At 36.5% G+C, this 25,917-nt stretch overlaps 1 protein-coding gene across 1 annotated transcript; it reads left to right on the forward strand.

Annotated features, from left to right (window-relative positions):
• The first annotated feature begins 9,874 nt into the window (after positions 1 to 9,874).
• On the forward strand, positions 9,875 to 10,565 carry LOC141812478 (uncharacterized). The gene has a single exon (XM_074700470.1). The coding sequence runs from the start codon at positions 9,957 to 9,959 to the stop codon at positions 10,563 to 10,565; it is 609 nt and encodes a 202-aa protein (XP_074556571.1). The 5' UTR covers positions 9,875 to 9,956.
• The last annotated feature ends 15,352 nt before the right edge of the window (positions 10,566 to 25,917 follow it).

A 25,917-nucleotide genomic window follows, 5' to 3' on the forward strand; every position in this document is an offset into this window, starting at 1 on the left:
TATCCAGATTGATGGATAGACACGCCCATATACTTACCTTCTTCATCCCTCGGTGGTGTGAAGCCTTCCTTGACGGAGAACCACATGGAGATGTCGGTTTTGAGGTAGTACTCCATGCGGCTTCTCCAATATTGAAAATCCGCTCCATCGAAGAATGGTGGTCGGTTTGTGCTAAATCCTTCCTTCATGGCCATCTCTTTAACTCTTTAGGGTTGGAATCCTTGCAAAGAGCCCAAGCTCTGATACCACTTGTTGAAGATCGTGAGATGGCTAGAGGGGGGTGAATAGCCCTTTCTTTTCGAAATCGAATGTTTTTCTCCTACAAAAGGTTAGTACGCAGCGGAATAGAAGAAAAACAACTAATAAACACAAATACAATACAAACGCAAGGATATACGAGGTTCGGGGATAACTTGCCCCTACTCCTCGGCGTGTCCGTAAGGTGGACGAAGCCTTGATCTTCGGTAGATCACACCCCGGCAGAAACCGGCTAAATAATACCTCCTTCTCGGTGGAGAAACCTCTCCACAATCAATCTCACGAATAGAAGTTAAGTGCAGAGATTATAAGAAGGAGAGTGTTGAGGCTAATATCACAAAGAACTTACAGCAGCACAGAGCCTCAACACAATCAAGCAGACCAAGAGTAGGAGCACCAGCTCCTTGCACCACTACCTCAGGCAGAGAGCTTCAAAGAAGATCGATGAACGCGAGGAAGCAGAGAGCACAACTAGCACAAGCACAGCGTTAGGGTTTCAGCGTAAGTGATTGCTCTCCTCTTCTTCCTCTCTTCCTTTTAGCTGCTTGTTCAAACGGACTCTGAGTCCACTGCACCATGATCAGTCTGAGCCACTGAGCTTACCAGCACCATGCTCTCCTCTCAGCCCACTCACTGATCGCCTTCCCGTGCAGCTCAGATCTCGCCATTGTCGTTTACCTGAGAAAACCAAACACGACAACCTGCACCGATGGAAAGCTAAGCCTTGACCCTCCTGATCTTCATTCAAATTCAAACTACACCTGCAATCTCCACAGATGATTAGCACAGCAAAATCAGAAGAATCAGAACAATCAGAAATCAGAAATCAGAGCAGGTCGCGATCAGAGACACCTTAATCGATCGAACAATCGATTAACTATCGTAATTGTTCCTCAGTAAAGCATGTAATCGATCGAACCAATCGATTACCAATGCCTTAATCGATCAACCGATCGATTAAAGCATGGTAATCGATCAGGTGATCGATTACCAGACGCTAATCTGATTTCTCGCCAAAGCATGTAATCGATCACCCGATCGATTACAATTCATCATAATCGATTGACTAATCGATTATGCCACGTTCTGTGGGTTTTGTGAATTGTCACAGAGAGCTTGGTAATCGATCAGCAGATCGATTAACACATTAACGCGCGTCTCACAGAATGATCTGTAATCGATCACCAGATCGATTAAGGATCTGTAATCGATCAGATGATCGATTAACACACTCAGCCTTGGTTAATCGACTCACTGATCGATTAAACCAGGCTTAAAACATTAAATCTCGATCAGGTTGACTTGGGTCTCACCCGAGCCAACCGCGCTGGATCACGTAATCGAAGAACAGGCTACCAGGCCTCCTCTGATACTGATCCGGTCCGAGGACAGGCTACCAAGCCTTCTCGGACCATAGTCCGGTACAGAGAACGAGCTACCGAGCCCTCTCTGACCTAGTCCGGTACAGAGAACGAGCTACCGAGCCCTCTCTGACCCAGTCAGGAGAACGAGCTACCGAGCCCTCTCCGACTCCATCCGATCCAGAGAACGAGCTACTCCGAGCCCTCTCTGACTCAGTCCAGAGAACGAGCTACCGAGCCCTCTCCGACTCAAATAATCCAGAGAACGAGCTACCGAGCCCTCTCTGACCTAATCCGGAGAACGAGCTACCGAGCCCTCTCTGACCTAATCCGGAGAACGAGCTACCGAGCTGACCCTACCGAGCCCTCTCCGATCTCATTCTGTAATCGATCAATCTGAATATGAACTTAAATCGTTGTCAACATCAAAACAACAATCAGGACAAAACTGCATCAACAGTATACATTCTCTAATGTATACTCATGTGTCAACTCGATATCTCATATCCATGACTTGTGAGATCAAGTTATCTGGTTGACCTACATGCTAGTCTCAACGCATTAATATCATCCTTGAATATTAATGGTTAACTAAGAATGATTAAGAGTAGTGTTCTCTACATCATCTCACTATCGATTCAAACAATCCATATGATGTAGATTAAAACTAACTACACAAGGACATTATTATACTTAGTTATTTGACACAAATATAAAGTAAATATAATAATAATAAATTATATCTTTATTAATGATATAATATGATACAAAAGTCCTTAGTCAATCATCACATAATTGGCTCTAGGGCTTCTACTAACAGTTTGACCAGAAGACTAACAAGAAGTTCTAGTCGGTTAGACCAAGCAAGGAGAAGTCCTAGTTGAGGCTAGGCAGGGAAAGTCCTAATTGGAGGCTAGGCAGAGGAAGTCCTGATCTGGAGGATTGGGTAAGGAAGTCCTAGTTGGATCAAGTGCACTAAGTGGAAGTCTAGGTAGATCAGGTGGATCAGATGTCTAGCAGTGGAAGTCTAAGCATATCAGGTGGATCAGATGTCTAGCAGTGGAAGTCTAGGCAGGTCAGGTGAACCAGATGTTTAGCAGGAAATCTTGGAGGGCCAAGGATCGATTAGGCAGGGAAAGTCCAAACTAGATGTTTGACAGGTGAGAAGTCTACCTAGGGAAGTGACTAATGCTAACTGGAGGTTAGGCAAGGGAAATTCCAAACTGAATGTTTGGCAGGTGAGAAGTCTACCTAGGGAAGTGACTAATTCTAACTGGAGGTTAGGCAAGAAAAATTTCAAACTGAATATTTGGCAGGTGAGAAGTCTACCTAGGGAAGTGACTAGTCCTAACTGAAGATTAGGCAAGGGAAAGTCCAAATTAGATGTTTGACAGGTGGTAAGTCTACCTATGGAAGTGACTAGTTCTAACTGGGAGTTAGACACAGATAAACTAGTAGGTTAGACCTATATGGTAAGGCTTAGGTAAGCCTAGTAAGTCAAACAGACTACAGATAGACTTAGGTTGTTTGCATGTTTGTATGCTTATCTTGCAGAAACTAAGAGTTGAAAACAAGACGAAGGAAGCATAAGAGGAACACATAGAAGCAGTCAAACTAAGTCCGGGGTCAACTAGGTCAAACCTAAGTTGACTGAATCCAGATGCCCTAATGATTTCCAAGCATCCTAATGATTTCTAGGTGCCCCAATCTAGAAGAATCAGCCCGGATAAGACTGAAGAGATCATATCAGATCATATCAGATCTTATCCAGGCGCCCGGAAAGGGCTATACAAGGGGCCTTCCAGGACATTATTTCTCCAATCCATTCTCTTCATCCTGTGGTGCTGCTGAATGCGAACGGGGCTAGGCTCATGCAACAAAGGAAGTTCTAGGAGGAATGTGCAACGCTCAGAACTTCCGAATCAGCTACAACACGTTGTTTGGTTTATTTCTTTTTAGGTCTTACTTATTTGTGTCTTAATTACTATTTTCATTTGGACCGTAAGATGGGTTTCTCTGCCTCCAAACGAACATAAGAAAAGTAGACCACTAGTGGACGGGCGTCTCCCATACAGGCCTTGGACGTACTAACCCTAGGAGGTTAGGAACCCAGTAAAATTTGTGAGTCTCTGTGCTTGTTTATCTAATTCCGTTGCTAAGTTGTCTCTGATAGAATGAACGAATGAAAATGAATGAAAAATGAAGCACACGCTATTCACCCCCTCTAGCGCACTCCACAGAACCTACAAATGCTTGAGCCACAAGTACACTCCAATGCAGTTTAACTCAGGAACAACTAAATAAAGTTAGACCCTTTAATAGTGCTAAGGATTTGTGGGAGAAGCTCATTGAGCTTCATGAAAGCTTAGTTAACTCATGAATTGCCAAGAAGGACTTATTACTAAGTCAACTTTAAAATATCCAAATGAAGGATGGCAAGTTCGTTAGTCAATTGCATAGTTGATTCAAGGAATTCTTGAATGACATTCATGCCCTAGGTGAATAAGTCGAAAACCATGACTTGATTAGATATGCCCTAAAAACCTTCCCAAAAATAACCCTATGGGCGTCAATGGTGGATACCTACAAAGTATCCAAAGACCTATCCATAATAAATTAGATGAATTTTTCTATGATTTTGAATTACATGAACATACCATTCTAGACCAAAAGGAAAAGGAGATAACCTTAATTGCTAAGAAATCTAAGCTTAAGTCAAAATCCAAACCAAGGAAGAAATTGAATTCGAATCCAAATCTGTGTCTGGATCATCGACTAATGAAGATGACCTACCTTCAAAAATCACGAATCTAGTCAAATGGATGATTCAACGAAAAAGGTTCTCCAAGAAGTTTATGAGAAAGAAAATCCCAAAAAAGGATATAACCAATATCTGATGTTTCTAATGCAATAAAAAGGGACATTTTAAAAAAGATTGTCCACTTCTAAATGAGAATGAGAATGACAATAAGAAAGAAAGAAAAATAAAAAGGCATTCATGACAACTTGGGATAAGTCCTCCTCCAAATCTGAGTTAAACTAAGATTAAGTTAACCTACTAGCTTTAGTAGCACTCAAGAGGTATATAAATCTGAATCTGACTCTGACCTTAAATCAACCTCTAAGTCTAGTCAAAGTAGCGACTTAGATGAGTCGACCAATGATGAAACAAATCTAAATAACAAAAAACTTTAGCTCACTGTATCATACTTAACTAGAAATTTAGCTGTACAAGTCACAAGTGAAATTTTTACTTAAGGAAATCAAAGACCTTAAGGAAAAGATTGCTTCTAACTCATCAACTGAAGTTAGTCAAATTGGAACCTCAAGTTAAGTTTTAAAACTTAAGGAAGAGAATTTTAACTTGAAGAACTAAGTTAGTAAGCTTGAGTCAACACTAAATAAGTTTACATCTGGATCCAAATATTTGAATATGATGCTTGAAACTAAACGAGCTGCTTACAACAAGACTGGACTTGGATATAGCTCAAATTAAAATCATGTCTCTTATTTATCCTTAGTTAACAGAAATATTAAAAGTAAGATGGCATGAGTTCCAAAGTCATACCTAATCAACCAAAATAGGAAATCACAATTTTTGGATACCTAAACAATATATTCACATAATTAACACTAATATTTACAACTTTAACCCAAATAATAAACTAAAGTGTATTAGACCTCCCAAGTATGGGGAGCTACATTTGTTTAGTTATTAGACTAGGAATGATTTCAAAACTTTTAGTATCTTTGAAAAATATTTATTGTATACTTAGTCTAGGTATCAACTTTAGAATGCATGCACTTACAGATCTAGGTAGCTAACATCTCACAAAACATCTTAGACATAACTTATTTATGTATTAAAAAATATAGAAAGATGTGAGATGCATAGGGTTTGAGTTTGGACTTTAGATGTTTATGTCAGTGCATCAATATGAATCTAGGATACAAACATAAATAATGATCAAGTTAAACAATCCCCAGGTGGGCAGTAAATATTTCATAAATATGAAGCTGAAAACGTTTACTTGACTTGACCAACAAGTTGAAGGATTCTATCTTTTTGATAGATGGTCTGAAACAAAGTTGGACATATTAAAAAGATTTTCAAAATATTGTTTGTTTATAAAAACTCTATTTTAAATATATATTTCATTGAAGCATTTTTTGACTTCCTGGTTGACTCAGATGTAATCCAGGCGATCAGACTCAAACCATAACGGAGTAAATTGATTTGATCGGGGTAGGTAAAAAGATAGATCTTGGTCGATTGGGGTTGTCCTCAATTGCCCTTAACCTAACCATCAAAATTAAATGATAATTACTCCAGCCATAAAAATTAGGCACCCAAGCAATTGGGAACCACCCAGTCGCCTACATGACCTCAAGTAGGCGCCTCGAAATTAGACCCTCCCGGGCAATCGAGAACGTTCCGAGTCGATCAAGAACTCTTTACATAGGAGACACAAGCAGCCACCATCTCTAAGAAGGATAAAGAAATTCAAGATTTACTTCATCATATGGAGAAGGTCAAAAGAGATAATAACCTAATCATCTCTAAGAAGAAAAAAGAAAATCAAGATCTTCTTCATTGTGGAGGAGGTTAAAAGAGATATGGAGAGGGTGATCTCTAAAAGAGAAAAAATGATACATGATTAAAAATAATTCCCTAACGGTTAGAAAAATTTACAACAAAGAATGTTTAGTAACAGTATATTTTTTATCTTATACTACAACATATGTTTTCCATCTGATCATCAAGTATATTTAATGATTGTAGGTTAACTTCTTTAAAAAAGTCCATTCATCATATTTTGAACATTGGCACTGTGGACTAGCAAAAAAATGCTAACTTTCCCTTTTAAAATTAGACATGTGTATACTCCTAAGCAAACCTCAACATAAGTCATTACATAACCTTTTATTCAACTTAGCCACATACTAATTTTATTATTTCTTTGTTTACAGATATGATTGTGCCTTTTGTATTATGATACGTTGAATCACTATATTATAGAATCAATCAAAAATTCATATAAAGATTCATTAATAGTTATAGATTTGTAGTGGATAACAAGATAATGAGACACTCAATTTTTAAATTACAACTATGACAGTGATGATCCGATGGTTTTAATATAGAATAAATAGTATTTTTATTGTGAATGCACATATATGACTTTTTGACACTAATCAAGAGGATTATTATTTTATATCTAAACCATGTAAATTAGTATTTTGTATCTAAACCATGTAAATTACAATTTGACACATTGCATGTTATTGTCAAATTAGTGTTGGTCTTTGAAAACCAGCACCACAACTTGATGAAAGTTTAAAATCATTGTAAGGAATGCTAGGAGGGCTTTGAATCAGTTAACGAGGGTATATTCAGACTCATGTTCACTTAATAAATACACAAGAGTTAGAATGAATCTGATCAAAGTCCTTTAAGGGTCATCAATGGGTTTTGACCGAAACTCATTGATAGACCTGGGTGATTCAAATTTTTGAAAACTTGAAATAGGATGTGAGATAATATTGTGTAGAAGATATACATGGTGTCTAATCTTGTTACTGAAACACGTAGACGAAGTTATGATCGTGTATCAACTAACACAAACTATATTGCAAGTTTCTGAATATCAACATCATATTGGTGTTGGTCTTCATAAACCAGTACCATAACCGGATGAAAGTTTAAATCATTTTAAGGAACATTGAGAAGGCCTTAAATCAGTCAACGAGGGCATATTCGGACTCATGTTCACTTAATAAACATACATGAGTTTGAATGGGTCCAATTAGAGCCCTCTAAGGCGATAATGAATTTTGATTAAAATCCATTGATAGGACGTAGGGGACTCAGATTTTCAAAAACTTAAATGAGATGAGAGATACTATTATGTAGAAGGTATACTGGTGTCCAATTTTGTTACTAATACACATAGGTAAAGTTATGATCACATACCAACTGGCATAGACTATGATGCTGATTTGTGAATACTAGAATCATATTAGTGCATAGTTTGATAAAATTTTAAAATTGTTTTAAGGAGCGCTGGGAGGGCCTTGAATTAGTATATGAGGCGGACTTATATTCACCTAATAAACATATAGGAGTTGACCTAAGGGGCTCAAATTTTTAAAAACTTAAAATGGATTAGGAGATAATATTGTGTAGAAAGCATACATGGTGTCCAATTATATTATTGAGGCACGTAAGCGTGAAGTTATGGTCGCGTGCCAACTGACACAGATTGTGATGATGGTTTCTAAATATTAGCACTATATTGGTGTCAGTCTTCGTAAATAGTACCATATCTTGATGAAAGTTTAAAATTATTTTGAGGAACGCTGGGCTGGAAAAGCCTTGAATCAGTCAACGAGGGTATATTCAGATTCATGTTCACCTAATAAACACATAGGAGTTGGAATGAGTTTGATCAGAGCCCTCTAAGGCCATCAATAAGTCTTGATTGAAATCCATTAATTAATCTAGGAGACTCGGATTTTCAAAAACTTAAAATGGGATGTGAGATAATATTGTGTAAAGGGTATACATGGTGTCCAATATTATTACTGAGACACATAGATGAAGTTATGATTGCGTGTTAACTAACACAGGCTATGGTGCTGGTTTCTGAATATCAACACCACATTGGTGCTGGTTTTTCGTAAACCAGGACCATAGCCTGATAAAAGTTTAAAATCATTTTGAGGAACACTAGGAAGGCCTTGAATCAGTCAACGAGGGCATATTTGAACTCATGTTCACCTAATAAACACATAGGAGTTGGAATGAGTCCGATCATAGTTCTCTAAAGCCATCAATAAGTTTGACCGAAACCCATTTATGAGAGATAATATTGTGTAGAAGATATATATGGTGTCTAATCCTATTACTGAGGCACATATATGCAAAGTTATGATCGCATACCAACTAACATAGACCGTGGTGATGGTTTTTGAATACCAACACCATATTGGTGCTGGTCATCGTAAACCAACACCACAACTTGATGAACTTTTAAAATCATTTTGAGGAATACTAGGAGGGCCTTGAATTAGTCAACAAGGGCATATTCACTCTCATGTTCACCTAAAAACATACAAGAGTTGGAATGAGCTCAATCATAACCCTCTAAGGTCATCAATGGATTTTGACTGAAATCCATTGATGGACCTAGGAGACTCGAATTTTCAAAAACTTGAAATAGAATGGGAGATAATATTGTATAGAAGATATACATGATGTCCAATCCTTCTACTGAGGTACGTAGATGAAGTTATGGTCGAACGCCAACTTACATCGATTGTTTTGTTGGTTTTGAATACAGTTGGTGCTGATATTCAAAAACCAGCACTACAATATGATGAAAGTTTAAAATAATTTTGAGAAATGCTGGAAGGGCCTTGAATCATCCAACAAGGGTATATTTAGACTCGTGTTCACCTGATAAATATATAGGAGTTGGAATATGCCCAATCAGAGCCCTCTAAGAAGATCGAAATCCATTAATGGACCTAGGGGCACGAATATCCAAAAATTTGAAATGGAATGGAGATAATTTGTGTGGAAAGTATACATGGCATCCAATAGGCACTTAGATAAGTTATAATCATGTACCAACTAACACAGACTTTGGTGCTAGTTTCTAAATACTAGCACCATATTGGTGTTGGTCTTCGTAAACCAGCACCACAACCCGATGAAAGTTTAAAATCATTTTGAGGAAAGTTGGGAGGGCCTTGAATCAGTCAACGAGGTCATATTCGAAGTTATGTTTACGTAATAAACACACAGGAGTTCAAATGGGCCCGATCAGAGCTCTCTAAGGCTATCAATGAGTTTTGGTCGAAATCCATTGATTGACCTAAGAGACTCAAATTTCTGAAATATCGACATGTATTGAAAGAGGGTAATGCAGGGAAGGTAGATTTGTTGTGTGTGATCATGGTTCTAATTAATACTCCTAGAAGGAGTTATAGACCCTTGCCAATTGGACTGTAGTGTTGGTATTCCTAAACCAAAACCATAATTTTTTTTATAGATATCATGAGGGTGGTGCTAGTTTTAAAGATCAGCAGCACATCATGCCAATAGACATTCTTTGGCTTGACAGTAGAGTGAGTCCTGTGACAGTGCAGTATAAACTTCACATTTCATACATAACATTGTTCAATACTCATTGATTAAAAACCCTAAACTATCACTTCCATTCAAAATTAAAAATAAGAATATGGTTTGTTTTTTCCTTTTCTCGGCGATCTAAACTCACAGCGCTGGAGGAATAATATCTTGTATCTCCTCGGCTTGGCCGGCCGATTTCCATGGATTCCAGCCATATCTGGCCCCATCCTCAGCCTCAGGCAGCGACCGCTCAGACTGTGATCTCCACGTCCGCGGTCGCTCCCGGGGCACCAGCCATGGCGGAAGCACCGGTGCCACCGCCGTCGCTCCTCCCGGATTCCTACTTCCACTACGCACAGCCGCAACCCGCTGCCCAGCCACGCCACTTTCCCCACCCCACTGCCTATTCGACCTACCACTACTACCTCAACCCTAACCCTAACCCCAACCCCAGCCCTGACCCGTACTCTGATCCTTATCCCTACCCCTACCCCTATCCCTATTCTAACCCTGCTCCCGAGGCTCCGCTCCAGTCTGACGCTCACGCCGTCCACCTCCAGCTCCCCGCCGATGCTGATGTTCGTGGCCACTACGCTTACCGTGGTGGGAACGCGATGCTTCATCCATCGTCTTACTCCTACGATGTAGTACCGCCTGCTGCCCCCTCAGTGTCGGTGGTTTTCCACGGTCACACGCAGGGTCTCGCCGTGGAGCAGGTGGTTCATTCCTATGACAATTTCCCGCTCGGTGGTGGTGCTGTGAGTGCTCTTTATTCTGTATCTCTCAGCTCTTATTTTCTTGCCTTCTAATTTCATTTGAAAAACTTTTCGTTGGGTTGATTTTTTAATTGCAAGCTGACGTCATTGGGTTTGATCATGAATTGCATGTGTTTATAAAGGTACCACATATGGACGTGCACATTGCGGCAGATAATTGCATTGTGAATTCTCACAGCAAACTTTCTTTAGATTGTATTGTGCTTTGCTTGATTCAAGTTCTTTGTGGATTTGTTTCAGTGCCGTACTTAGAAATTTCTGAATAATCATCTCCTCCTAAGGGAATAGCCATAAAACCATGAACTTCATGAAGTGGTTTTAGTTTGTTTCATCTCTATCTTCATTATCAAGCCATGTTCGTCAAGTTGTTTCTTTTTCGTATACTTAATTTGAAAAGCAGTCATGAAACACTGTTTGCTTATGTTGTTTCAATACTCTGTTGGTATGATTATATATTGTTCATCTGGTATATCAATTCACTTCTATTGAGTCCTTGACACCCATCTTCTATTAACCATGGGAAGAGTTATGGATTGGGGGTGGCACTCAAACTTGAAGATGATGAAGAATGAATGGGGTATGAGTAGCACTGAACTGCTAGTTTCAGTTCTGATACTAATTGATGCAACACAATGAACAAACAATTCTGACCCCTAAAAAGAGTTTGTGATCCTCGCTAACAGAAAGGAAGTTAAAATTATAGTAATTCACAATTGTCAAACACATGAGATCCTAACCTTGTTTTGTAGATTGACAATAAGAGATTCTTCATGATAAATACTCAATTGATTCCAATAGAAATTCTAAGTATCCTAATAAACACTACTTTTTATACAAATTAAATAACCTTTTAAAAATTCTTTTATTTTATTTTTATTTTCTTTTCAATTTATCTTTTTTTTTTTGCATTATCTGTTTTCTTGTTTGCATTATTCTCCTCCATCGAGGAGAACTTAGACGAGTTTTCGACTTTTCTTCTTAGGTTGTTTCCAACATATGGAACAATTGCTTTGGCTGGTAGTGTTTCATCATTATTTTTGTTCTTTAGATGCCCCTTCCAATGAAAAAGAATTTAATGCACTTTTTTTTGCACTATAACGTTAAAATATTTCTTTTTGGTCGTTCTTTCCGACAAGTAAAGAAACATTTGAGGTTGTTGTATGACAAGAATGATGTCTATGCCTCTGTTGAAATCATATGATGTAAGGGTGGTAATGACAAGGATAATTTTATAAATTCTATAACAAAATGCACATACAAAAACAAATGTTTAAACTTTTCATTGTATATTCTCCAATTTGAAATTTGAACTTAAGATTAAGCTAACAGATAAATAAACATTTTAATTAATTTTAATATGATCAAATAAATTAGATATATAGTATATAAATGTATCTAAAGTAGATGTGATGATGAAATTTGAATTGATGAATGTAGGATGAAAATTAATCATATTATTAACCAATTTATAATAATCATTACTTAATATAATTTCACAAATGTAAAAGTTTGGTGAATAGAGATAAATAATTAATCTAACCCAGTTAGACGATGAGTATAAGGTCATAAGTAATAATAAAAGGAGTCATGCCAAGTGATTTGCAAATTTTGTAATTTGGGCACCTTTAATAAAAGATGTCTAAATTTCAAAAGGATTTATAACAACATGAATAAGATATGTTTTGTGAGTTAACAATCATCGTTAGTTAGTATGAGGATGATTGAACTCCAAAGTGGTTGTTGACAAGAAGATATTATAAGAATATATTGTTAAGGGACTTATCTAAGGAGTCATTAGGGAGCTATTTTAAATTGTTGTAAGAGAGTTTTTTTTGCTATGGTTTAGTTAGTATAAGGTTTATAGGAGCACAATTCTTTCATTTTAGCTACAATTAATGCATTATAAGAGAACAAATATGCTTGGGTAATGATTTTTGTAATTCACTTAAAGAAGAGTATTTTGTTTTTCCATATTTGTAGGACAATTCTCTTTTGAAGTTTGGTGAGATATATTTTTTCGTCAATTGTTTTTTTTTTTAATTTTATGTCGACATATAATAGGTTCTTGCCCTTCTTGATCTTTAATACTTTGGACACATTGCCAATATCTTTTAGTGGATCTACTAAGTGTAAATTTGGCAAACTGTACTCATTTAGTGGAGGTTAAAGTTTAGTGGAAGTTAAATTATGGTGGTTAAAATATTTTTTTTTAATGTCGACTAATCTAGAAATACATTAAGGCTTATACTTTATTAAATATAAGAGCATCTGTTCTAACATATAGTTCATAACAATTATTATTTTTTAAAAATAATTAGATTCTTCTATATGAAAGCAATACGATACGTCGAAACAAAGTCAAATGATGTATATATAGGATCTAGTTATCATTTATCAATACGACTAAATTGTAAATCGAAACAATGGCAAACAAAATGGCTGATCTAAGTCTAAAGCCAACGCCATTGTTGCTTGATGAAGTTCCTACAAATGTAGTGGAGAGTGTTCTACACGAGCTGAGCGACAATCGGAGTCCTCGTCTCAATGGGGAGAAGAGATGAAGAAGGTCAACAATTCAACATGCCCAATTGAATTTTGACTTCCTCTTTATACAAGCCCATCTTTCAAGGACCATTCATCATAAAGGCCATAACCCATTAACAACACATCATTGTTAACGAACTGGGTTATTGGATCTACATATGCAATCTACATTCGATAACTTAAATCTTTTAACACAATGTATTAGATCACTTGATGGAGTTTAATTCTTAATGACAATTGTGTGGTATTAGTTCACGTATTAGCCCATCAAATAGAGACTTAATCCTTCAATCTCTTACTTGGGTTATATGTGATACCATATAAATCACACAACACCTTACTTGAGCTCAATAATGCCAAAATTCTATGGATTAAATACCCTTTAAATAATTTGGTCCATTAATTCTATCAGTACAAGACTAAAGAAGTCAGAGTTACCTAAATTATAACAAGATCCAATAATAGTCACAATACCAACTTCATTAATGACACAAATCCAATGTGAAAGTACAGTATGAGAATGACACGAAATGTGATATATATATATATGCCCATTCTCAATAAGTCCTTATGACCCAAAACAACATCTAGGTCATGCTTATTGATTATTTATGCTAAATCACAGTAGTATACCATGATTCAACCTTATGACTTAAAAAAAAAAAAATCCTACATCATATTTATAAGCACCCTGTGTAAAATCACAATAGTAAATCATGATGTCTTTATGTTAGAGAGTCAAAAATTTTATACATATATAAATTTTAGTATGCTTAATAAGTCAAAAATACATTTGTTCATTAATATAGAGCAATACACCAAATAGAGACGCCCACTAAATGGGTACTTCATCAAAAAGAAGAACCCGCATATTCAGCACATGCTCATAAAACACCTTGGGCAATAAAGCTCTTGGTGAACGGATCCGTTAACATGAAATTTACCCTTATATACTCTATCATTACTTAACCACTTTGAATTCTTTCTTTAGTCGCCAAAAATTTTATGTCAATGTGTTTATACTTCGACGAACTCTGGTTATTCTTTTGCAGTTTTATTATCACAGTTGATTTTCAATGGTTTGTCAATGCTGCCAATGATATAAAATCCTATGATAAAATTTTGTATCCATATTTCGTGTTTAGATGATTCATAGCAGGATATAAATTCTATTTCCATCATAGAAGTGTCTATTAGCGTCAGCTTGATGCTTTTCAATGATGTAACCCCCTATCAAAGACATAATCTGAGGACCTCCTATTATCTAAGCATTTAACAAAATCGGAGTCTAAATATCCAATGATCTGCAGATGACTTGATCTCTGATAATTGAGCATGTAATCCTTAGTTTTTAGCAAATACCGCATAACTCTTTTTATAACTTTTCAATGTTCTGGTCCAGAGTTACTCAAATATCTGTCTAACATCCCCACTATGTACGCAAGATTCATACTTGAGCACTCTCTACTATGGAGGCATCAGGGAATTGTTGTATTTTCTTTATTTCAAGTTTAGGATGTGGTCATTATTGCAAGTTAAATCTATCACCTGTTAAATACAAGTATGTCTACAAGAACACAATTTTGCATATCATACCGAATGAGTATCTTTTAAATAGTCTTTTGTGACAGTTCAAGTGTGCACCTTGAACGATCATAACAAATCTGTATGCTTAAAACAAAGAATGTTTCATCAAGACCTTTCATTTCAAATTGACCGAATAATAATGACTTGGTTTCTAGCATACCTTTATCATTTCTTGTCAACAAAATATCATTCACATACAACACAAGTATAACAAACTTGCTTCCATTGAATTTGATATGCAAATATTGATCAACAGGATTCTCCTTAAAATTATATGAAGAAATCACTTAATTAAATTTCCAGTATCATTGACGTGATGTCTACTACAAGCCATAAATTGACTTCCTTAATCTATATACTATGTACTTTGAATCTTCTGATTTAAAGTTCTTCACTTGCACCATGTATATAATTTTTTTTAATGTTTCTATTGATAAATGCAGTCTTAACGTCTATTTGATGTAGTTTCTAAGTTTGAATTGTTCAAATTATTATTATTATTATTAATTAAATTATCAGAATTAATTGACTTTTTCAAATTTATTAATTTTGAATTTTTTGAATTAGTCAAATTAATATTCTCATTAATTAAATTAATTTTTAATTTTGAATTTTTTGAGTTTGAATTTTTCAAATCAATTAAATTTGAATTTTCTAAGTTTAAATTTTTTAAATTAATTAAATTTGAATTTTCTAAGTTATCTAAATTTTCAAAAAAAGTAAATCTAGCATAAAAAACTCTAGGAGTATTTTTGTAAATTGAAGCACTTACTCGAATTATAACCTCTAATTTTGATTTCTTCTCCGTCTTCTTTTTCGGGTACCGATTTTTATAGTGTCTGCGTTTTTGGCACTTGAAGCACATGATGTGCTCTTTATTATTTCGAACTCCTGATATCGGTTGCTCTTTTTCCGTCGGTGGTGGACATTGATTTTTATAGTGCCTTCTCTCCCTGCACTTAAAACAAATTATATGAATTTTAAAACGAACTTTAACAATATTACTTTAACAATATTACTTACCTCGCGCCCCCTCCATCTTTGCCTTCGTGCTCCCGTGGCAGTCAGTTCAATTAAGAATAGACCTGCTCTGATACCAATTGTAGGACCGATGCGCGCTAGAGGAGGGTGAATAACGTTCGTCGTTCATTCGTTCTATCAAACAGCTAGCAGCGGATATTAGAAAATAAAACAGGAGACTTGCGGATTTTTACTTGGTTCCTAACCCTCAAGGGTTAGTATGTTTAAAACCTATATACGGGAAGACATCTTATCCACCAATAGTCTCCTTTTTGGAACTTTTCCGGAGGCGGAGAAGCTCGCCTTATAGTCCTAAATAATAATAATGAATACAGAAAGACTGTAATAAACAAAACACCCAAACTTTCGTGTAGGTTGATCTGGAAGTCCATAGTGCAGTGTACCTTTCCTAGAGCTTACCCGGTCGCAGGAGCTTGGCTCCGTTCGTGTTCAACAACACCGTAGTATAAAGATGAATGGAAATTAGGATTGTTTCTTATGGTGCACGTTGAGACTTTTATAGACTCTTTCAGGCGCTCAGATCCCTTTTCGGGCGCCCAGAACCGATCAGATCTGATCCGATTTCGTCGGTCTTTATCAGAGCCAATTCCATTTGATCCAGGTGCTTGGACCTTACAAGCGCTTGGAGTATGATCCAGGTGCCCGAAACTAGTCAACCAGGTTTGATCTGAGTTGATGTTCGGGTTTGGTTCGGTTGCTTCTGTTTGCTTCTTATGTTTCCTTAGTCTTGTTTCTAGCTCCTGGTTCCTGTAAGATTAGTATACACACAAACAAGCAACCTAAGCCTAATTGTAGTCTGACCTATTAAACTTATCTAAGTCTTATCCTGTAGGTCTAACCTACTAGGTTTACCCGTGCTTAACTTGCAATTAGGATTAGTCACTTGGTAGACTTTCCATCTGTCAAACATTCGGTCATCCTTGACCTGCTTGGACTTTTCCTTACCTAATCTCCAGTTAGGTCTATTCACTTAGTAGACTTCCCACCTGCCCAATCTCTCATATCAGGACTTCCTGTCCAGCTTCACCCACTAAGACTTCTTCTGCCTAGCCTTCAACCATGACTTCCTCTGCTTAGCCTCCAGCTAGGACTTCCTCTGCCTAGTCTTCAACTAAGACTTCTCCTGTCTAGTCTTCAATTAGGACTTCTTGCTAGTCTTCTGGTTAACTTTGACCTGACTAAACTTTATTCACATCTAAACATCAGGTCTTATTTAGATCAACCCTTGGTCAAACTTACTAGACCTAGATATGTTGTCAAACATTGAAATCTTAGAGATAGACTGGTGTTCCTTGCACCAACACTTACGACCTTAATCTTTTTGCCTAGTTGATTTTCAACTTCAACTTTGAAGAGTTTGAACATGTCTAGGAATTGCAACTTCTTGTGAATTAGGTATAAGTATCCGTCTATAAAGCTGATAAAGTATGTTGATCATTCCAAGAAGTTTTAGGGAACAACCATGTATATCCACATGTGTCAACTCTAAGACTCCATTACATACCATTTTGAATTTTATTACTTTTGTTGTTTTACCCTTAATACACTCAGATTTCAAAATGTGACATATCAAGGAAATCGAGAATTCCTAATGACATTAATTTTTTAAGGCGTTGTTTATAGATACGTCAATGCCACAATATGAATGAATTCTCACTCGTCGAATCACGCTTTGCACCTATATTATGCATTACAACATTATTAGTATGAGTCTCGGTGTCTAACCTGTATAGTTTATTAATCAAGAAACCATTACCAACTAATATAGAATTTGGAAAAAGACTGAAACTTTCTATTTTCAAATGAATAAGTGTATCCAGATTTGTTCAAACATGAAACATAAATTAAGTTCCATCTAAAGGACACTACAAATGTATTTTTTGTTGGGATTGTCCTGGTGCAACGCGTGTGTTAACACGTTTCGCAAACGCACACAGCGGAAATAAATCAATAATTAACAGCTAATTATTATCAACACACGCATATAAAGCAAGAAATAAACAGCGTACAAGACATGGCAGGAAAATAAAATTTTCAGAATAATAAATTATTCTAAACGCGCACCTCGTGGATGATGACGTTGAGCGGAGTTGGTATCAATCGAGCGGTTCTTGTCGGCCTCTATTGGTGATCCACGTCAAGCTTTCGTCTGGACGGCTTCAGAAGCCACGAGTCGCGTCATCATCTTCGATACTAGCCGATGATCGATGACGATCGAATCGAGAGAAGTTTTATTCTGCAAATCACGCAACAACGTTTGTCGCGATCGTTCTGGGGCTCTCTATTATTGGAAATCGTATTTTCGATGCAGTTTCTGTGGTCAACCGTTGAACATTGATTTAGGACAAATTGTCGGAACGTTTTCGATAAAGATGGAACAATTGTCCGGAAGCTTCGCAAGCTCCCGAGAATTTGACAGACGATCGGAGATTGATTGGTAACGTCTAGATAATCTGTCCAATGACCGGAAATAATGTCTGACGACTGCATAGAGTTTCGACAACAAAAACCTAATACAATCTCTCCCTCTTCACACGGCCGGAAAACAAGACATCTTTTCTTTTTCCCTATATGGCCGAACAGAGGACCTTCACCTCGTCTCCCTCACGGTTAAAATAGAGATACACACATCTTCGTCTCCTTTCTTCCCACAAGACCAAAACAGGATGTGCTCTCCTCCTCTCCGGCGATAGTCGCTGCAACAAAGAAAAAGGAAGAAGCGGCTGGGAAAACCATGATCGACGTGAAAACCGACGTCCCACCGGAAGGTAGAAATCGCGATGTCCTCCGTTCTCCACCCGTGGTTTCTCTTCTCGCGGAGATAGAAAACAGAGCAACAAAACAGTGCTAGGAGAGAATCGCGAGTAGGATGCCGGCGGTGCCCTTCTCTTGAAGTTGCAGTTCTCCGATGTTTCGGTGAAATCGCGAGCGGGGTAACACCAGAAATGGCAGAAGATTAGGTTTCCCGAATTTCCTTCACCTCTTCACGTGCGATCAACCTCTGTTCTTAATTGGCGGTCGGCGAGCAGACCCAAGAGCGATGCACAGCGGGAAGAAGAGCTGTTCGGTGCCGTGCCCACGGTGGAGAAGGTGAACAATGAAGGTCGTGCGATTTAGGAGGAAGAGACACGCCGTTGTCGCTTCTCCTCTCCCATGCTTGCGGCCGACGACGATCTCCGAATCGTAGAAGCAGGGGTTGCGCGGCGCAGAAGGAAGAAGAAAAAAGGACTTCAAAATCGCGATCAATCCATGAGAAGCTATAGTCCCCTTTAAAACCGAATCAGTGATTAGGATTAGGAATAAACCAAGTCTGAGTTTTTCTGTTTGAACTGAACCAGAACTTTAGCGAACCGTATCAGGTTCAATCTTGGTTCAAAACCAAATCGCTTGGTTCACTAACCAAACGAATTCCGATTTGTCTCAAACCAGTTTTGTTTAATTCGTCTTCACAAGACGAAGCTCCCCATCTCTTCCGTTTTTATCAAAATCTCTTCCATCATGAACCAGACCAAGTTGGTTCAATTTTGGTTCAAAACTAAATCATTTGGTTCACTAATCAAACGACCTTTGATTTGAACGAAATCGATTTCGTTCATTTCGTCTTCTCGAGACGAATTCTATCATATTGTTCTTTTTCTGGTCCAACCAGATTTTATTTCTCTCGTTCTGAGAATCTAATTCTCAAACTCGTTTTAAGTCCTTCGAAGAACTTATAGTGCGTGTGATCCAATAGGTTCTTGGTTATGTTGGTCGTCCGTAATTAACCATTAATTACGGAACGATCATGAATGACACTTAGTAGTACATCATGATGGAAAATCAACGATTGATTGCAGAATATCTTCTAAACCTTTCAGTAGTTCTAATTAAACATGCATCGTTCCTTTCACCATCTTATACCCGCTTGGTTCAGGACATGGCCTATGTGTCGGCTCCCACTAGGCTGATTACGTCATACCTAGCCCAAGCTGCTTTCTTGTCTTGTGGATTCAAGTTATTTGTGCACGTATCCAAGAGTGTCGTACTCTTGACATGTAATGCTTTGACCAAAGACTTTGAGTAACAATCCTGACAAGCAGCCGCAAGGTATACGTCTCATTTTTTAAGGAGTGGTGAATCCTCTGTGGGCTATTCAAACATCTTCGGGCACTTCGACTTATTCCCAATCATCTCGGGTCCACACCTCCTCTAAGATGCTTGCTTAAGATGTCAAAGTATAAGGCTCCATGACCAAGGTGACTTGAATTACCGCAAGTCAAAGGAAACTCGCACTTAAGTTGCACTGAGATCTTCATTGACATATGTATAGAATCATATGAAGTCTCATGGTAAGTCACTTCAATGAATTGGTTATCTTTAACCAGCATCCATGTTTAACTCTCAACTTCCAATGTCTCTAGCAGTGAGATCAGCCGCTTGGCTAACCAAGGAGTTTAAACGTGCTAGTCTCGACAGAATCGATGACGTTCGTGCTCATCAAATTCCTCGACTAGGAATAATTTCAATACATTCATAATTGTACATATAGAGATGCTCACGAGTTGTGATCCAATCACAAATTCTCTTATGCTATGAATCGTATTGCGGACATTCAGTATTTGAGTTTAAGATCTAATCAAACACATATGAAATGTGTATTCAAATAGTGAATTGCTATTTATCCAATACATAGTATAACTGTAAGACGATTACCTTGGGACACCTCTCAAATCTAATATTTTTCAGATTAAAAAATACATCATTCCCAAGACAAACTCTAAAAACACTTATAACTTCTACTTTCACCTTCTTGCTAGTTCTAGTATAGATGTATCTTTCTGTATTCGACTCCAATGATAACCCTACATAGTTACACTTATGTGAGTAGTTATGTGTGCATATATCCACTAAGTGTTATTAAATACAATGACTAGGTTGATTTCTTAACTAACAAAGTTGACAAGTATAATTTTTTTTCATGTCAATTGATGTATTTAAGACAATCTTTCTTTAGGTGGCCTTTTCTTTTATAAAATTAACAAGCTTAGTCCGTCTTGTTGTTTTTGTACCTTATGCCATGAAGCCCCCAATTACTGCAAGTTATTTACTCTGACTCATATTGTTATCTTTTATTCTTTTCTTGCTTAGTGTTGAGATCAAGATGCAAAATGAACATTATGAGATATGTCATGTTTTAATCTTTCTTCTTCTTGTATATACTAAGCTATGAGTTCATTTAGTATCAACTTCTTCTTCTGAGAGCTAATTTCATAAGGGAGTGAATTGTATAGGCAGAGACATTAGGACTAAATTCACAAAAATACTTTCGGACATTTCCACCTTAGTTGTAATCTTATAATCAAATTTGACATCTTTATGATGTATTTTCTAATACTACCCTTCCCATTATATGACATGAACACTAACTTTGTGAGAAGTATAGTAGTTTCGACTTTTTCGTTCGAGACGAATTGGTCTGCTAATTTCTTAAGGAATGTTTTAGCATCCTTATTCTTACAATTAAGCCCCTAATTGATTTCATATTAGACATCTTCATAATCACTCATGTGATTCGAGCGCTCTCACTTTTCAAATATCACATTTTGATCCACAATGCTCACTGGATAAAGGTGCATCATGTATAAATGTAAAGTTTAGATCTATGCAATCTAAAAATACCATTATATGCTCTTTCTATCGTCCAAAGTTTGTGCTAGTAAGCACGGAGTTGTTATTCAGATTTATAGATATTGAAAGTGCTACATAAATAAAAGCAAATAACATAGCTCAAGTTGCAAACAAGACATGCATATTTTATAGATGTGCAATAAAATAAATGCAACAATCAAAACATGCAATTCTATAGACATTTATTGAGATGCTAAGTGCAACATTAAGTTTTTTTTTTTTTTTTTTGACTAAAATGCAACTTGCTAGTTGTACTCTCCAAACATTTCATAATTATCTTCATCTACCACATAACACGCTTTCCTTTGGACCGATACGTTCTACACATGATTAACTTTATATACGAGCTTCCTTAGTTTATATTTTCGAGCACGACTCACAACACTTTTACTTAATGGGCCGACACACTATGCGCATGATTAAGAAGTTAGGCTTGATTTGTAAGCTTCCTTAAATATATATCCGACATAAAGAATGATTTTCCTTTGGACCAATCATTTTTAGCATATATATACATCTATCTACGCAAATACCCCAAGCCTACCTAATAGTTCTTGCTTTGACAATAATATTGGTTTGACTAGGCAACAAGTGCGAAACTAGATACAGAAAAAAATAGAAGAAAACTCAGTTAAGCAGTTATTAATTGACTAATATTGGTATCAATTGATTGCCCTTGAACAATAATCAATTGATACTCTTTATGTCTCAATTTCTGGACACAACAATCGATTGCCCATTTTCAGCAATTGGTTGCCCGCAGTAGTCGAGTTCATTAGTTGTTGGTGCTTTTAGTTGATGCAATCGACTGAACCTGCCAATTGATTACGAAACCCATTGTGGATGATCCTATGAACAACAATCGATTAGTCCTTATGACAATCGACTGATGAGCATTAGTCGAACTCTTGAATCGATTACGAACTATACACAACTCTAGCTTAACAATCGATTGGTCACGTACAACAATTGATTGATGAATATCAGTCGAACCCACCAATCGATTACGAATCATTTTATACCCAAATTTGTGCTTATCAATCAATTGGTGCTCACATAACTCAAAAATCTGCCTTTTTGCATGCGATTTTCTTGTAGGAGACGACATGGTAAACCCTAAATTCACGCCATTCTTCATGTTCTTCGTGGAATAATGCAAAAAACTCAAAATTTAGGTTAAATTGTAAGTTTTTCGATCCTAGATTCGATGGATATGCATCAATTTGTTGTTCCAAATGGAATTGAATGCAAAATTGATGTACACTTATTAAATCATCGAAATCTAATCCTTATGTTGTAAAGACGACGATAAACTAATCTTACGCTCTGATACCAATTGAAAGTAATACGATATATCAAAACGAAGCCAAATGATCTACAAGATCTAAATTGCAATTCGAAACAATGGCAACAAAAGGGCTAACCTGAGTCTAAAGCCAATGCCATTATCTCTTACTTGTCGCTCGATGAAATTCCTACAAACGCAGCGGAGAGTCTTCTACAAGAGTTGGGCAACAACCGTGTTAGTAGAAGCCCTAGAGCTAATTATGTGATGATTAATTAGGAACTTTTGTATCATATTCTATTATTAATAAAGACATGATTTTTGGTTATTATATTTACTTTATGTTTATGCCAAATAACTAAGTATAATAATGTCCTTAGGTAGCTAGTTCTAATCTACATCATATCGATTGTTTGAATCGATAGTGAGATGATGTAAAGAACACTGCTCTTAATCATTTCCAGTCAAGTATTAATATTCAGGAATGATATTAATGCTTGAGACTAGCATGTGGGTCAGCTGGATGATTTGATTTAACGAGTCATGGATATGAGATATTGAGTTGACACATGGATATACATTAGAGAATGTATACTGAATTGATCCGCTGTGAGAACGTTTTATGAATCGTTATATAAGTGTCACAAGCTTTCTCATGTGACTATTGGTATGAATAGTCCTTAGATTTGAAGTTACTACGGTTCCTTACATAAGAAGTTATGTACTTTGATATCGTCAAACGTCACCCGTAACAGGGTGGACTATAAAGGCGATCATTGGGAATGTAACAAATTATGCGGAGGGATGTGAGCAATGTAGATATGATCTATCCCTCCCATATAACGGGAGTGATATCTTGTGACCTCTTGATAGAGTAGGACCACGAAATGTATAACCATACTCAAATGAGTCAATATGAGATATTGAGCTTATTTGTTTGAGTGAGTCTATTTGAGGATCAAGAAACACAAAGATTGATAAGAGGATGACACGGTTTCTGCCTCATTGATCAATCTAGATATTGAGGATAGAAAGACATGGTCATACATTATCATAGTCACGAAGATTATGTCGGATCTCGACATTCTTGTCACTTGGGTAGCAATGATGCATTGCTAGATGCCACTCATTGCTTATGTTTCTAAAATGAGTTTTAGAGATATTGTCAACGTTACGAGAACCTATTGGGTCACACACAAATAACACTTTATTTGGAGATAGGTTCATTTTAGTTTGACTAAAGGAACAATTAAGCTCATTGAATGACCTAGACTTGAGTTAGACTTAAGTTGGTTGAATTTGAGTTAGACTCAAATTAAACCAAGTTGGATTTTGATTCATCATGCATGATTAATGTGGATTAATCATGCAATGAAGAAGAGGAAGTTACATGCATAGAAGTTATCATGCATGATTAATATGATTAATCATGCATTGATGAAAGAATACCAAAAGTCTAAAAACCTTTGGTATTCATGACATCAGTATAAAAGTGTTTTTCTTGCAAAAACTCATGGATGGTTCATTTTTCTCCTCTCTCTTCTTGGCCGAGCTCTACAAGAGAGGTTTTTAGCACAACCAAAGTCTTCTCCAAAAAGTGAGTGTTAGTATGGATACGCATAGAGGCATGGATACTTGAATGTGTTAAAGATCTGACAACCTTTGGACGAGCGGGATAAGCGAAGGGCACGTATAAAAGGTAAATCCTATTAGATAGGATTTCATAGATCTAAACTCGTACGGATTTTTCGCATGGATCGCTCGAGGGATCTTATTTTCCGCTGTGAAATTTTGTTTTATCGTATGGGATTCCCAACAAACCGGAGTCCTCATCTTAATGGGGAGAAGGTCAACAATTCAACATGCCCAATTGAATTTTGACTTCCTCTTCTTATACAAGCCCATCTGTAGGGATCATCCATCATAAAACCCATAACCCGTTAACAACTCATCATTGTTTATGAACTTATTGTTAGATCTCAACATGTAATGCACATCTAATAACTTAAATCCCTTAACCCAATGTATTAGGCTGCTTAATGGAATTCTTAATGACAATCATGTGTGGCATTAATTCACGTATTAGGCTACTAAATGAAGATTTAATCCTTCAATATACATGTGGGATGATGTGATTGTGATTTTGTATAATGTTTTAATACATGAAGAATAACTACTAGGGTCATTAAATTCATTGTTCTTATTGATATAATTTAGTCCGTATGTCATGTTCTTAAAATCTACGTCTTACATTTATCTAGTGGTAGTTATTATGATTGTGCTTATTATGTTGATCTAAATATTTACAAGGACAATTATAAAATAATGCAATAAATATCATGCAAGAGAATAAGATCAATGATAAGCAAATTAAGTGCAAGTAAAATAAGGAATATATTATTTTGTGGATAATGATTAAACTAAATATGAAATATATTTTTTAGTGGATGATGTCTAAACTAAATATGATTTTTTTTATGGATGATGTCTAAACTAAATATGAAATATTTTTTTTTGATAGATGGTAAAATCACACGATTGTGGAGATGGCACGAAGCATGCTAAAAGGCAAGGGAATTCCAAATCTCTATTAGGCAGAAGCTGTACATACAGTATATATATTCTCAATCAATTGCCAACTAAAGCTGTCAGAAACAAAACTCCATATGAAGCTTGGTATAAGAAAAAACCAGTAGTTGATCATTTTAGAATATTTGGGAGCATTGTATATGCACTTATACCATCATAACATTGTGAGAAATTTGATGAGAAAGGTCAGAAAATTCTCTTCATTGGCTACAGTGATGAATCAAAAGGATATCGCTTGTTTGAACCATCAACAAACAAACTCATTATATCTCGAGATGTTATATTTGATGAGAAAGTTACTTGGGTTTGGAAAGGAAAAGAAGTTATTAACTCGGGTGTATCTCAGTTTGATAATACAGTATCATCTCAACCTGGTCCATCTCAAGTAAGTCATACTGATTCAATTTCTTCACCAGAATTCTCTACAGTTAATGAAGAAAGTGACTCAGAAAGTCCTCCAAGAAAAACTAGATTGCTAAGTGAAATATATGATTCTGTTGAGGTTGGTTTTTTCTCTTGTAAACCTCAATCTTTTGTATAAGCATCTAAAGAAGAATGCTGGATAAAAGCAATGCATGATGAAATGTCAACAATTGAGAAAAACAAAACATAGGAGCTCGTTGACTCAGTTGAAGGAAAGAAGACTATTGGTCTAAAATGGGTTTTCAAAAT

This window comes from Curcuma longa, chromosome 19 (genome assembly GCF_044706935.1).
Source record: "Curcuma longa cultivar G26 ecotype Majalengka, Jawa Barat chromosome 19, ITB_CL_G26_1.1, whole genome shotgun sequence".
In the NCBI taxonomy this organism is placed as follows: domain Eukaryota; kingdom Viridiplantae; phylum Streptophyta; class Magnoliopsida; order Zingiberales; family Zingiberaceae; genus Curcuma; species Curcuma longa.

Excerpts from the sequence above, each read along its gene's own strand:
- LOC141812478 (XM_074700470.1), top strand. The coding sequence starts at position 9,957 with ATGGATTCCAGCCATATCTGGCCCCATCCTCAGCCTCAGGCAGCGACC.